Raw genomic sequence first — 14,686 nt, forward strand, 5'->3', positions numbered from 1 at the left:
AGTAAATTCAACTCTGGGGTTCCAGTATAAACCCTGCTGACCGTGTTGCCTGTGAGCAGACCCAGTCGGGTCCTCAGCCCTCCGTCTCGTTCTGTTTATATTTGTTGTTCTTTGCTGACTGACTCACATCTGGCAGCGATCGGCCTCCATGTTCCTGCTGAGTTTGTGTTAATGGTGAACATGCAGGTCGTCTGTTTGACGGTTGCCTGCCTGTTTATGTCTGACCTCCATCTTTTAGTCCTGGAGGTAAACAGTTTATTAGCTGCAGGTGTTTTACATTCTGACTGTAAGAAGCAGCTGCAGATCTTAGCAATCAGGTCGCCATGCCGACCACTGATGGAGGTTTAGAAGAAGCTGTCATATGAATGGCATCCACCAGGGGGCAGAAGCTTATGGCGGTTCCTGCAGCAGCCGACACTAGGGCTACCCTGAAACTCCGACCTGAACAGAACCAGAACCACGGCTCTCTGACGCTTTCAGTCCAGCTGTCTGGATTCTGCTGCGTACGGATCAGGAAGGAGCTTCACCAGGACTGGGGTTCTCAAACTGGGGGTCGGGTCCCTGCGGGGGTCGCCAGACGGCAACTGTGGGGTCGAATGACTCATTTCAGATCCATCATTGTGTCTCCATCAGTGGTTGAGCTTTACTGCCACCTAGTGGACATTGTCCATCATGTTCAACGATTTAATTTACCATTCATATTTCATTATATATGAAATTATATATTTCATTTATTATGAAATATATAATTATTTCATTATATATTTCATTAATATAATGAAATAATTAGTTTCATAAATATTAAATGAAACTAATTATTTCAGTGTCCTTTGGCTAATTGTACAAGCTAAGCTACATTGTTAGCTAAGAGACATTTGTAGCAGAGTCTAATTTCTAATTATGGATTATTGATTTATGCTTCCTTTCAATTTATTCCAGGTTCACAAACAAAATGGAAGTCAGATGTAAAACTAGAAATATGATTTCAATCTGGTGAAACTCGGGAATCTGATCAGAAAAAGAAACTGATCAGTTGATCAATCTGATTATTGGATTTTATTGATCAGAATTTGACATCATTGATTCTATCTACAGATAAAAACTGAAGCTGCATCAGTTTCTGATCGCTTTCTAATATTTTCACTTTCATCAAGTTATTTCTGTTGCTGATGAAAATGAGGAGAAAATCCTGAAACAAATAATCCCAAAATAATCCCAGAACAAAACAGCTGGGTCTGAAACATTTGAGACTCTATGATGCGTTCAGGGTCGCTCCGACCTCAGAGCGCCGCCTGCCCTGACTCTGTTGCCATGGTTACCTGCAGGGCGCGGCGGGGCCGATGGGAGAGGCCGGGCTGGTGGGGCGGCGTGGAGCGGGCGGACCCAAGGTGAGCGTCGGCCTTCTCTGGTTCTGGCCGTGTTCTGGTCGGACCCGGGTCGGGTCAGAACTAACCCAGGTGTTGTGTCTAGGGCCAACCAGGAGATCCAGGAGGTCCTGGAGTTCCAGGACCGCAGGGACCCAGAGGAGCTCCGGTATGACACAGCAGGTTCTGGTTCTGGTTGTGGTTCTGGTTCTGACAGGTCAGTGTTCTGTTTCAGGGCCCGGACGGCAGAGACGGGATCGGACCTCCGGGTCCCAGCGGTGCCAAGGTAAAGCCGATCTCAGGACGCTCTGCTGTCCTCTGAGTTTCTGCGTTTTGATTGGCTGTCTGTGTCTGAACAGGGAGATCCTGGTTTCCCCGGTTACCCCGGCCTGACGGTGAGTCCGTTTCCATGGAAACCAGGTCAGATTGACCCGGCGTACGCTGTAATCTGGTCCTGAGGTACAAACCTCCGCCTGCTGTTGGAGACGACCCACTGAACGGTTCTGGTACCAAACTGGCTCTCTGAGCATTTCCACCAGCAACCAGGCAGCAGAACCGGGCCGTATGGACCAGAACCACCCTGACACCTACAGAGAGAAATTGCATCCAAAATTTTTCCAAAGAGAATTTTTAAAAAATTGATATTTAAAACAAAAATTCTTGTTTTGATAGTAATTGAGAACATCTGATCAATAATTGAACTGACAGTTGCTGCTTCAAAACTTTTCTTTGTTGTTTTCTGAAAGTTTTACTTTCAGAACAAATTTCTCCTGCAGCGTTTCCTTCGGAGCATTATCAGCCTGGTGGGCCCCCAGGCTTTACTTGGCCCCCGCCAGGCTAAGCGTTGCTTGTTTTTGTTCAAAAATAAAAAATAAACACTTAATTTTTTCAATAAGCCACCCTGGAAGCCTCTGCTGCGCTGAGCGAATTGTTCCTGACCAAGAGTTTATAGCGCAGCAGTCACACCGCTAGCCGCCTAGCGCTACTGGATCTCTGAAGCTAACTGCGGCGCTGATTGCCTCCTGTCACTCAGACCGACTCAGGCTCACCGTTTGGACATTTATCCCAACCCGCTGCGAGGACTCGGGCTGCTCTGGAGAATTATCCATCAAGGTTAAAAGACGCCGCATTAGCGCTCAATGTCTACCGCTAATATAACCTATAGCCGTGCTTTTAGCCAAGCTAATGCTGCTAGCTCAGCGATATTTACTCCAGTATATATCACTGAAATGCAGTAATATTTGTAATGAACTCATTTAGTTTACAGGTTAGGAAAGAGGAGAGAGCTCGTTCTGAGTCTCTGGCTTGTTTATTGTTGTCATAGCAACTGCCATGATAGTTGGTTATGGTGCCTACCAAGATGGCCGCCACAAGAAGTTTTTTTGTGGAGCCACCTCAACATTTTTTCCCTGGCCCAGTTCCAGTTGGTTCCTGTCGGTTCCTGTCGGTTCTGGCTTGCTTATCCTCCAGCTGCTGTGTTGATCCTGTCAGTCAGGTCCAAACAGAGCCGTCCGGTCCGGTCCGATCGTGATAACTGGCTCTTTGCTCCGAGTCGAAGCTTTTATTTTCTCAGAGTTCCTGCAGCCACGACTTCCTGTCAACAATCGCGTCTCTTCCTGCAGGGCGAGGACGGGCTGCAGGGGACCAAGGGAGAGCCGGGTCGCAAGGGGAACCGAGGCCGAGCGGTGAGTTCTGGCCCGGTTGGACTTCAGAACTGCCCTTCTCCCTCAGCCGGGTGTGTGTGACTCCGGTGTGTGTGTTTGGGTTCCTGCAGGGGAACGCGGGCCGGACCGGAGCGCCGGGAACGCCTGGAGAGCCGGGACATTCCGGACATAGGGTGAGTGGCCAGAAGAACCGGGTCCAAATGGACAAGATGAAAACATGAGGGATGGATGAATGAAGTGGTGACTCTCTCTGCAGGGATCCAGAGGTCCACCTGGATTTCGTTCTCTGTCTGTAAGTTTACCTGAGAAAGTCTCACCTGTCCAGACCTGCAGCTGCTCACCTGCTGACTGACTGTCTGTCTGACTGTCTGACTGTCTGTCTGTCTGTCAGGAGTGTCAGCTGATCACCTACATCCGGGACAACTGTGGTGAGTTCAGAACCTGCAGAACCTGCAGAACCTGCAGCTGGTCTCTGACCCGTGTCTCCTGTCCTCACAGCGTGTTCCTTCGGTACGTATCCGCACCGACCCAGACGGCGGCGCTGCAGCCCCGTCGCCTCATTCTGAGCATTTGATCCAGAGTTTGTCGATTCAGAGGATGTGCTCAGTGTTCGTGCTGCATGTTCACGTCTGTCGGCCAACAGAAGAAGAAGAAGAAGAAGAAGAAGAAGAAGAAGAAGAAGAAGCCTTCCAAATAATAATAAATGTTCTTCAGTCTGAATTAGATAAATGATTTCTTGCTGAGCCAAACCTTCACAGTGAGTCGTTATTTTCTTCTTCGTTGGTTTCCAGGTGAGGCAGGCTGCCCGGCCTTCCCCACAGAGCTGGTCTTCGGCCTGGACATGTCCGACGGCGTGACGCCGGCCGCCTTCGAGAGGCAGCGCTCCGCCCTGCTGTCGCTGCTGGACGACATCGATGTGGCGGAGAGCAACTGTCCGCGAGGCGCCCGCGTCGCCGTGGTGGGATTCAGCAGCTACACCAAGTACCTGATCCGCTTTCAGGACTACCGGCAGAAGGCCCAGCTCAGGGAGGCGGTGCAGAACATCGCCCTGGAGAAGACGTCCAACAAGCCGCAGCTCGGCGCCGCCATGCGCTTCGTGGGTCACAACGTCTTCAAGCGCGTGCGGGCCGGAACGCTGCTGAGGAAGGTGGCGGTTTTCTTTTCTGCCAGCCGTTCGGAGGACGTCGACGACGTCCTGACGGCGGTGATGGAGTACCGCGCCATGAACATCGTCCCCGCCGTCATTTCTCTGACCAGAGCTCCTGGGATTCAGAACGCCGTGGAGGTGAGGCTCAGCGACCCGTGGCTGTGGTGACCGGACCTCTAGTCACATGTTGCACGTTGAAGTGATATGTCGGCGGCAGACGAGGTGATTGTGATCGGTTTCCTGGCAGGTCGACGATTCGGGCAGCTCCGTCTTCACGCTGCTGACGAGGCAGGAGAACCTGGAAGCCAACCTGAGGAGGATCAGGAGTTGTGCAATCTGCTACGGTAAAGAACCTGTGAAGCTCCTGATCCGGAGATTCATTGGGTCACAGTGATCATGAGAACCGGACCGGACCGGGACTTTTCCAGCTTCCATCTGAATTCTACATCTGGTTTTCTGCTCCGTCTCTGCAGACCCCTGCAGACGCTCCTCAGACTGCTCCTTCATCCTGGACCCGCCGGCCCCCCTGCAGGCCGAACTGGACCTGGCTCTGGTTCTGGACGGCTCCAGGGAGGTTCAGGCGGACCAATACGCCGGCGCTCAGCAGCTGCTGGCCTCTGTGGTGGAGCAGCTGGCCATCAGCGCTCAGCCCCGCCGGCCCGGCGCCCAGGCCCGGGTGGCGGCGCTGCAGGGCGACAGGCTGGAGTTCGGCCCGCAGACCTACCAGAACCGGGACGGGATGAAGACCCACCTGCTGGCGGCGCGGCAGCAGAGCGGCTCCTCGGCGCTGAGCCGCACGCTGGACTTGGCCCTGAAGGAGGCGCTGCCGCCGCAGGCCGGCCAGCCGCGCAGGAAGAGGGCGCTGCTGGCCGTGGTGGCGGCCCGGACGGCCCGGCTGGACGGCGCCGCGCTGCGCCGCGCCGTCCTCAGGGCCCGCTGCGACGGCGTGGCCGTGTTCGTGGTGGCGGTGGGCGGACGCTACGACCAGACGCAGGTGGAGGAGCTGGCCGGCCTCCCGGTCCGGCAGCACCTGGTCCACGTCCACCGGCTGCAGGCCGAGGAGCGCGGCCACGTCCTGCGCTTCTTCAGGGTCTTCCTGTCCGCTCTCAACAGTAAGAGCCCAGCTGGAAACGCTGCGCTGCTGCAGCAGCAACCGGGCCTTAACCACGGTTCCCATCATGTGTTGCAGAGGGACTCATCGGGTCTCCTGCCGTTTCTGTCAACTGTGAGGATCTGGCCGACCCAGAAGGAGGACAAACCGCCTTCACAGAGTGAGAACCTGCAGAAACACGGACTGCTTCCACCAGGATTTAGTCCTTTCCTCAGCCTGTCCTAGTCAAAGCTGAGAGTCGCCTCCTGTAGTCGTTTAGATGTTCAGAAAACATTTCACACTGACCATCAGCTGAACTGCTGATTGGTCCACAGGGAGCTGGTCGACCAATCAGCTCCCAGAAACCCCACAGGACAGTTGGACAGAAAGTTTGACCTTCCTGTGGCAGAACAGCTGGTCCTGTCTCCCTGAGACGAGGCGCTGGTGCCGGTGCTGACCCCACATGTTGCTGCTCTCTGCAGGGCGGTGGCCGGCGCTGGGCAGCAGGGGTTCCAGGAGCAGACCGGCGGGCAGACCCAGACGGACCTGCTGGACGTCCTCCTGACTCCGGGCAGAGGAGACAGTCAGACGGTGGAGCTGGGAGCGGACCTGAACGGTAGGACAGTCCAAACCTTCAGAACCGGGACAGTACCTCAAGCTGTCCTCCTGATGTCCTCCTGACGTCAGTAAATGTGTGTGTTCTGCTCTGTGTGTGTGTGTGGGGGGGGGGTCAGTAAATGTGTGTGTTCTGCTCTGTGTGTGTGTGTGTGTGTGTGTGTGTGTGTGGGGGGGGGGGTCAGTAAATGTGTGTGTTCTGCTCTGTGTGTGTGTGTGTGTGTGGGGGGGGTCAGTAAATGTGTGTGTTCTGCTCTGTGTGTGTGTGTGTGTGTGTGTGTGTGTGTGTGGGGGGTCAGTAAATGTGTGTGTTCTGCTCTGTGTGTGTGTGTGTGTGTGTGGGGGGGGTCAGTAAATGTGTGTGTTCTGCTCTGTGTGTCTGTGTGTGGGGGGTCAGTAAATGTGTGTGTTCTGCTCTGTGTGTGTGTGTGTGGGTGTGTGTGTGTGTGTGTGTGTGGGGGGGGGGTCAGTAAATGTGTGTGTTCTGCTCTGTGTGTGTGTGTGTGTGTGTGGGTGTGTGTGTGTGTGTGTGGGGGGGGTCAGTAAATGTGTGTGTTCTGCTCTGTGTGTGTGTGTGTGTGTGTGGGGGGTCAGTAAATGTGTGTGTTCTGCTCTGTGTGTGTGTGTGTGGGTGTGTGTGGGGGGTCAGTAAATGTGTGTGTTCTGCTCTGTGTGTGTGTGTGTGTGTGTGGGGGGTCAGTAAATGTGTGTGTTCTGCTCTGTGTGTGTGTGTGTGGGTGTGTGTGGGGGGTCAGTAAATGTGTGTGTTCTGCTCTGTGTGTGTGTGTGTGGGTGTGTGTGTGTGTGGGGGGGGTCAGTAAATGTGTGTGTTCTGCTCTGTGTGTGTGTGTGTGTGGGTGTGGGGGGTCAGTAAATGTGTGTGTTCTGCTCTGTGTGTGTGTGTGTGTGTGTGTGGGGGGTCAGTAAATGTGTGTGTTCTGCTCTGTGTGTGTGTGTGTGGGTGTGTGTGTGTGTGGGGGGGGTCAGTAAATGTGTGTGTTCTGCTCTGTGTGTGTGTGTGTGTGGGTGTGGGGGGTCAGTAAATGTGTGTGTTCTGCTCTGTGTGTGTGTGGGTGTGGGGGGTCAGTAAATGTGTGTGTTCTGCTCTGTGTGTGTGTGTGTGGGTGTGTGTGTGTGTGTGGGGGGTCAGTAAATGTGTGTGTTCTGCTCTGTGTGTGTGTGTGGGTGTGGGGGGTCAGTAAATGTGTGTGTTCTGCTCTGTGTGTGTGTGTGTGTGTGTGTGGGGGGTCAGTAAATGTGTGTGTTCTGCTCTGTGTGTGTGTGTGTGGGTGTGTGTGTGTGTGGGGGGGGTCAGTAAATGTGTGTGTTCTGCTCTGTGTGTGTGTGTGTGTGGGTGTGGGGGGTCAGTAAATGTGTGTGTTCTGCTCTGTGTGTGTGTGGGTGTGGGGGGTCAGTAAATGTGTGTTCTGCTTGCAGCCCGCTGTCAGCTGGATGTTGATTTCGGGTCCCAGTGTTCCGTCTTTGTCCAGCGCTGGTTCTTTGACAGAACCGTCGCTGCATGCTCCCCCTTCTGGTATGGCGGCTGTGGCGGCAACGCCAACCGCTTTAGCTCGGAGCATGAATGTTTCCGGACGTGTGGCGTCCAGAGTAAGTCCTGACCGCCACCGGCCCGCTCTCGTCCGTGTGTGTCTGTGAAAGGCGGTGCGCGCTCCGCTCCGGCGGGCCGATAACCGAAGGGACCAGCTTCAGGAAGGGAGCCGTTCGTTACAGAGGAAACGATTCACAGCAATTTTGTGGTTGCTACATATTATTTTATCCAAATAAAATGTTTAGCTGGACCAAGTTAAGCTTTCATGATAAATATTTAGGTTCCTAGCTATTTAGCTAAGTTGCTAGCACAATATCTAGCTGGCCAGTAATGTATTTTGTTTGAAAACAAAATATTCATTTGGAGATAAATATCTTGTTTGCTCACTAAATATTTAGCTCCAAACTAAATCTTTAATTGGTAAACTAAATATTCTGCTTGTCATTAGCAGCTAGTCTACCTTAGCTAAGCTAACAAGCTTAACTAGCAAGCTAAATATTTTCTTTCCAAATACAATATTTAGCTTTCAAACTCAACATTTACTTTGCAAGCTAAATATTTCAGTTAAAATCGATTTTTAGTTTAAAAAATGTGACATTTATGAATGAATGATTAACATGGTGAAAATATGACCCTCGTTTGTTATGACAGGCTGAATCACCCAGATTATTGCTGTTAAGTTTTCACTTTGTAACTTTCCAAACAGCAACCAGGTACCAGAGCATGAAACCCAGCAGGTTCTGTTTTATGGGTCAGGTTTAAGGCCCTTTAAAAATACTTTAACACTTTGGATCAATATTTTTCATCTTCCTCTAACTGCTGGAGAGGGTCAGGGGTCAGGGTGAGGCTGATGATTACTTATTAGCAGTAATCCAACATGTGGTGAATTGATAAAATGAGTTATGATTGATCTCATTGGATTGTTTTAGTTATAATTTAACGTAATTCAAAGAGGGGGACCGTATATTGAATTGTGGTGTTGTACTGAATAAAACCACAGGGTGGCAGTGCTTCCCCTGCCAGCTCTTACATGAAGATGGTCACAAGCAGTAAATAATTTCAGGCACGTACAGAGAGGGGGGGAGAGGGGGCTCCAGCCCCTGCCCCTTTTATCCTCGATGCCCCTGGTACCCTTTCTTTTTTTTCTTTTTTTCAAAATTTTTTCTTTTTTAATCTGTATGTCAGAGGGCCTGCTTTGCCCCTCAGCAACAATATTTAGCTAAATACACTGCTCCAAAAAATAAAGGGAACACTCAAATAACACATCCTAGATCTGAATGAATGAAATATTCTCATTGAATACTTTGTTCTGTACAAAGTTGAATGTGCCGACAACAAAATCACACAAAAATCATCAATGGAAATCAAATTTATTAACCAATGGAGGCCTGGATTTGGAGCCACACACAAAATTAAAGTGAAATGTTCCCTTTATTTTTTTGAGCAGTATATAATAATTTATCTAAATAACCCAGTCTGGCTGCCCTCCGTCTCATAATGACTCTCCGAGCCTCCATGTTGTTCAGACACCGGGTCCATGGTGAGGAGGGGCGTATCTGAGCCTCACTATCAGATTTTTTTTTTTTCAACATACACTTGTTTGTGAACCAAAACGTAGGTCTGATGTTGAAGTTAGAAAAACTGTTTCAATGAATATTTTCATAATTGTCCTTGGAATAGCGGGAAAAACTCGCCTCGCCCCAAAACACAGAAATGGTTCAGCTGAGAGAAAACTTGTGACTTCATCAGGCTGCTGAAAGCCCGGTTCGCTGCAGGCGCCTGAGTCGGACCCACCGACGGATAGAAAGAATATATATCAGACATCCTGATATAAGATGAGACGTCACCGCGTTGCAGTACGCACCTCAAAGCCCTGGTGCCACCCGGTACCATCTGGTACCACCCGGTGCCACCTGATACACCCGGTGCCACCTGATACCACCCGGTGCCACCCGGTACCATCTGGTACCACCCGGTGCCACCTGATACACCCGGTGCCACCTGATACCACCCGGTGCCACCCGGTACCATCTGGTACCACCCGTTACCAGATGGTATCCGGTGTATCAGGTGGCACCGGATACACCCGGTGCCACCTGATACCACCTGGTGCCACCTGATACACCCGGTGCCACCTGATACACCCGGTGCCACCTGGTACCACCCGGTGCCACCTGATACCACCCGGTGCCACCTGATACACCCGGTGCCACCTGGTACCACCCACTGCCACCCGGTACCATCTGGTACCACCTGATACCACCCGGTGCCATCTGGTACCACCCGGTGCCACCTGATACACCCGGTGCCACCTGATACCACCCGGTGCCACCCGGTACCATCTGGTACCACCCGTTACCAGATGGTATCCGGTGTATCCGGTGTATCAGGTGGCACCGGATACACCCGGTGCCACCTGATACCACCTGGTGCCACCTGATACACCCGGTGCCACCTGATACACCCGGTGCCACCTGGTACCACCCGGTGCCACCTGATACCACCCGGTGCCACCTGATACACCCGGTGCCACCTGGTACCACCCACTGCCACCCGGTACCATCTGGTACCACCTGATACCACCCGGTGCCATCTGGTACCACCTGGTGGTACCAGATGGCACCACCAGGTGCAGTTTCTCATTGGGAGTCTTTCTGCAACAAGTACATGTATTTTTGTAGAATCAGAGATGTGCATCGCAGCGGCTGTTCATGCAGGGCCGGCCCAAGGTAATACGGGGCCTTAGACAGAATCGTGATTTAGGCTCCCCAGACCCTACGACTAAGAACCTCAGCATCACTAACATGTTTAATATCGATAAGGTGAACCTGTGATTGGAGGCCAGGTTTATTGGCCGAGTTTAAAATCAATCACTGATTATTGGTTATTTGCTGTGATGTATTTGTGAATAAACCAGCTCAAACACAAAGATTACACCATATTGTAGCCATGGTAACACAACAATCAGACTATTAAGATGATTCTTTAAACTTTACAAAGTAAACTTCCTACTTAAATCCTAAATGTAAATTTTTTCTCTGTTGAATGGCATTAAATAAAATTTAATAACATTGTCATTCTCTATAAATTAATGACATTTATTGAGAATGGCATTCTTAATAAATGTGTTAAAATTCAACCATTTATATGAACCCTGGATGTCTGGAGGCCCCTGGATGTCTGGAGGCCCCTGGATGTCTGGAGGGCCCCTGGATGTCTGGAGGGCCCCTGGATGTCTGGAGGCCCCTGGATGTCTGAAGGGCCCCTAGATGTCTGAAAATATACTACATTTGCTCTGCATTGTCCCCGCATGATGACAGTGATACAGTATGAGCTGATTAAATATTAAATTCTTGATGTGGGTTGTTGCTATATGATGTACGTCAATTTAAGATCTTGTTCAATGTACCCCTTTTTAACTTTGAGCCCCTGCCCCTCCAAAGGTCTCTGCACGGCCCTGTCTAATTTAGTTCAATTCCAGGTTTCCAACATTCACCAAAAACATGGAGATGATCCCATAATGTTTTCATAGTTTAACATTTGTTATTCCATCAACCATTCTGACGTAGACGATGTTTGAGAGAGAAATTACTGTATTAGCATTTCAGTGCTAGTATGCTAGTTGCTCTGCTACCTTAGCTGCTAACAGCTAAACTGTTAGCCATGATTGTAGCGGCCCTATTATCTGCTACTGAGGCATAAAATAATGTCAGAAATGGAGACATTCAGTGAGCAAAAAATTCTTCACTGTGTTAAAAGTTAAACATCTTTGTGGCATTGTTAAGATATCACTTTGGTATTCAGGCTGTTGTTGAAATTCAAACAACTTTATGTGGCAGATAGTTTATTGTAAAAGCTCAGCTCGGGGGTCTCAGGCTGAGAAACAACCCAGAAGCAGGTCGACTCAGGAATCCTGGAGAAATGTTAGGATGCAAAGAACCTGACAGGAACCCGTGACATGTTGACATGGTTTCCTGCTTCCACTAATGTCTGCATAAATCTGAGCTCAGGTTTCTGTAGATGTTTGTTTCCTGTAGATCTGACCTGTTCTGACCTGTTTTCCCTCTCAGATCCCAACAAGAGGCTGCAGCCGAAGATCACGGTCTTCTCTAAAGGTGATCACTCTCTCCTCAGCCTCCAGGTTATCCATCAGAGCCGCAGGTGGAAAAGGTTCAGCAGCTTAGCTTTAGCTTTAGCTTTAGCGGGTGTGTAGACGTTCTGATGGATTGTTCCTGGTGGCCTCTCCAGAACTGTTGATCTTCCATTCCTCCAGTCAGGTGTTGGAGTCGTTCTTCTTCTTCTCTCTGTGCAGACGCCTGCCTCCAGCGCCAGGACCCCGGCGGCTGCCAGGACTACGCCATGATGTGGTTCTTCGACACCGTTCAGAACGAGTGTGCCCGGTTCTGGTACGGCGGCTGCGACGGTAACGCTAACCGCTTCGAGACGCAAGAGGAGTGCGAGAACCTGTGTCTGACACACATCCAATGAGGAGGTCGAAGGTCGTGGCTGGAGAGGAGACCACAGGACTTGATGTCACCAGAAGAAGGCCGCTTTCTTCTTCCTGATGGACTACGGGACCCCTGAAGGGTCACACTCAGGAGGTTCTTCCAGGTTTCCCGACTAACGTTCCCTCTGACCCATTTGCAAAGGCCTTTGATCACCAGATCTGGATTCATCTCCAGCAGCTGTTCCTCCTTCGAACCCGGATGTTCCCGTTCCCAACATGACGATAGGCACCAGAACCGATTCTTCCCGTTCAGAAACTTCATCGGTTCAGCTGCAGGAAAACCCGGGAGAACCGGACCGATCCTGAAAGTGGAGCCGTCTCCAGAACATTGACGGTATCCCTCCTGTCCAGGATGATCCGGGGAAAATCCAGAGGTGGTGAGCAAACGTCCTGAAGAGAGGAGACGATCCGGATCCGTCCGCGTTCTGTCCATAGGTCCAGAACAAAACAGACCTTTCCTGGAACTGTGAAGTTTGTCTTGGGAACCTTAGTTGGAAAAAGCTCCTCAGCTTGGAAACAGAAAACTCTGAGTGACCCTTCAGGGCCTCCGTAGAACTCCCATTGGACCGACCCGGTTCTGCTCATCCTCGGATCAAGTGCTATTTTTATAAAAGCGGGTCGATCGGCGGATCATCAGTCACAATATTTGAAGTTTCTGTAGTGTTTTAGCAAAACAGCAGCGCCCCCTTCAGGCCTGTCCAAGCAGCTCTGCTTTTACTGACACACTCCCTGCTGGTGGAAATATGTAACAACATTTAAATTCATGTCAAAATCTGAAACCAATAATCTATAAATATACTTAATATGAAAAGGTTCCAAAGGTTCTGGAACAGGCCCGGTTCTTCCTCAGGGATCGGTCCACTCTGAGCTTACAGACCGACGCTCTCCTCCAAGTCTCTCAGAACCAGAACCAACCTGCTGTTGCCCGGTAACAACAGGTCTTCTTGGTTCCAAACAGCTGGTTCTGGTTCTGATCCACCTGGCTGACCGCTGCAAACCGCAGAACCGTTCAGGAACCGGGTCTGAGTTTAGAACCCGTCAGTGACTGTCCAAACATCCTGACAGGTTCTGTTCATACTGGAACCAGAACCATGAGAACCTGTGATATAACGGCTGCAGAAACCCAAATAAACAAAACAGAACCGGTTCATACGAAGCCCTACTGACTCAGCCTCATGTTGGAAGCTGGATGGATGCTGGATGGTTGTTGGATGGATGTCTGATGTTGGATGGATGTCTGATGTTGGATGGTTGTTGGATGGATGTCTGATGTTGGATGGATGTCTGATGTTGGATGGTTGTTGGATGGATGCTGTTGTTGGATGGATGTCTGATGTTGGATGGTTGTTGGATGGATGTCTGATGTTGGATGGATGTCTGATGTTGGATGGTTGTTGGATGGATGTCTGATGTTGGATGGTTGTTGGATGGATGCTGTTGTTGGATGGTTGTTGGATGGATGTCTGATGTTGGATGGATGTCTGATGTTGGATGGTTGTTGGATGGATGCTGTTGTTGGATGGATGTCTGATGTTGGATGGTTGTTGGATGGATGTCTGATGTTGGATGGATGTCTGATGTTGGATGGTTGTTGGATGGATGTCTGATGTTGGATGGATGTCTGATGTTGGATGGTTGTTGGATGGATGCTGTTGTTGGATGGTTGTTGGATGGATGTCTGATGTTGGATGGTTGTTGGATGGATGTCTGATGTTGGATGGATGTCTGATGTTGGATGGTTGTTGGATGGATGCTGATGTTGGATGGTTGTTGGATGGATGTCTGATGTTGGATGGTTGTTGGATGGATGTCTGATGTTGGATGGATGTCTGATGTTGGATGGTTGTTGGATGGATGCTGATGTTGGATGGTTGTTGGATGGATGTCTGATGTTGGATGGTTGTTGGATGGATGTCTGATGTTGGATGGTTGTTGGATGGATGTCTGATGTTGGATGGTTGTTGGATGGATGTCTGATGTTGGATGGATGTCTGATGTTGGATGGTTGTTGGATGGATGCTGTTGTTGGATGGATGTCTGATGTTGGATGGTTGTTGGATGGATGTCTGATGTTGGATGGTTGTTGGATGGATGTCTGATGTTGGATGGATGTCTGATGTTGGATGGTTGTTGGATGGATGCTGATGTTGGATGGTTGTTGGATGGATGTCTGATGTTGGATGGTTGTTGGATGGATGTCTGATGTTGGATGGTTGTTGGATGGATGTCTGATGTTGGATGGATGTCTGATGTTGGATGGTTGTTGGATGGATGCTGATGTTGGATGGTTGTTGGATGGATGTCTGATGTTGGATGGTTGTTGGATGGATGTCTGATGTTGGATGGTTGTTGGATGGATGTCTGATGTTGGATGGATGTCTGATGTTGGATGGTTGTTGGATGGATGCTGTTGTTGGATGGATGTCTGATGTTGGATGGTTGTTGGATGGATGTCTGATGTTGGATGGTTGTTGGATGGATGTCTGATGTTGGATGGATGTCTGATGTTGGATGGTTGTTGGATGGATGTCTGATGTTGGATGGTTGTTGGATGGATGTCTGATGTTGGATGGTTGTTGGATGGATGTCTGATGTTGGATGGATGTCTGATTTTGGATGGTTGTTGGATGGATGCTGATGTTGGATGGTTGTTGGATGGATGCTGATGTTGGATGGTTGTTGGATGGATGTCTGATGTTGGATGGTTGTTGGATGGATGTCTGATGTTGGATGGTTGTTGGATGGATGTC

General features: G+C 50.1%; 1 protein-coding gene across 2 annotated transcripts in view; it reads left to right on the top strand.

Moving 5' to 3' along the window:
- col6a4a (collagen, type VI, alpha 4a) overlaps positions 1-13,092 on the top strand; it is a 71,890-nt gene extending 58,798 nt beyond the window's left edge. The window contains exons 27-43 of one of the 2 annotated variants that reach the window (XM_088013539.1): positions 1,326-1,388; positions 1,471-1,533; positions 1,600-1,650; positions 1,724-1,759; positions 2,987-3,049; positions 3,139-3,201; positions 3,285-3,320; positions 3,420-3,456; positions 3,527-3,538; positions 3,820-4,313; positions 4,423-4,519; positions 4,649-5,287; positions 5,365-5,446; positions 5,748-5,881; positions 7,318-7,488; positions 11,500-11,544; positions 11,742-13,092. In XM_088013539.1, coding sequence (XP_087869665.1) covers positions 1,326-1,388; positions 1,471-1,533; positions 1,600-1,650; positions 1,724-1,759; positions 2,987-3,049; positions 3,139-3,201; positions 3,285-3,320; positions 3,420-3,456; positions 3,527-3,538; positions 3,820-4,313; positions 4,423-4,519; positions 4,649-5,287; positions 5,365-5,446; positions 5,748-5,881; positions 7,318-7,488; positions 11,500-11,544; positions 11,742-11,917 — 2,262 coding nt within the window. In that variant the 3' untranslated portion in view covers positions 11,918-13,092. The remainder of the gene's footprint in view (positions 1-1,325; positions 1,389-1,470; positions 1,534-1,599; positions 1,651-1,723; positions 1,760-2,986; positions 3,050-3,138; positions 3,202-3,284; positions 3,321-3,419; positions 3,457-3,526; positions 3,539-3,819; positions 4,314-4,422; positions 4,520-4,648; positions 5,288-5,364; positions 5,447-5,747; positions 5,882-7,317; positions 7,489-11,499; positions 11,545-11,741) is intronic. The other variant, XM_088013538.1, reaches the window with a different exon arrangement.
- The last annotated feature ends 1,594 nt before the right edge of the window (positions 13,093-14,686 follow it).

The sequence above is a fragment of the Poecilia mexicana genome, unplaced genomic scaffold (assembly GCF_051168715.1).
Source record: "Poecilia mexicana isolate PSO_F unplaced genomic scaffold, ASM5116871v1 scaffold_16, whole genome shotgun sequence".
NCBI classification, from domain to species: Eukaryota; Metazoa; Chordata; class Actinopteri; order Cyprinodontiformes; family Poeciliidae; genus Poecilia; species Poecilia mexicana.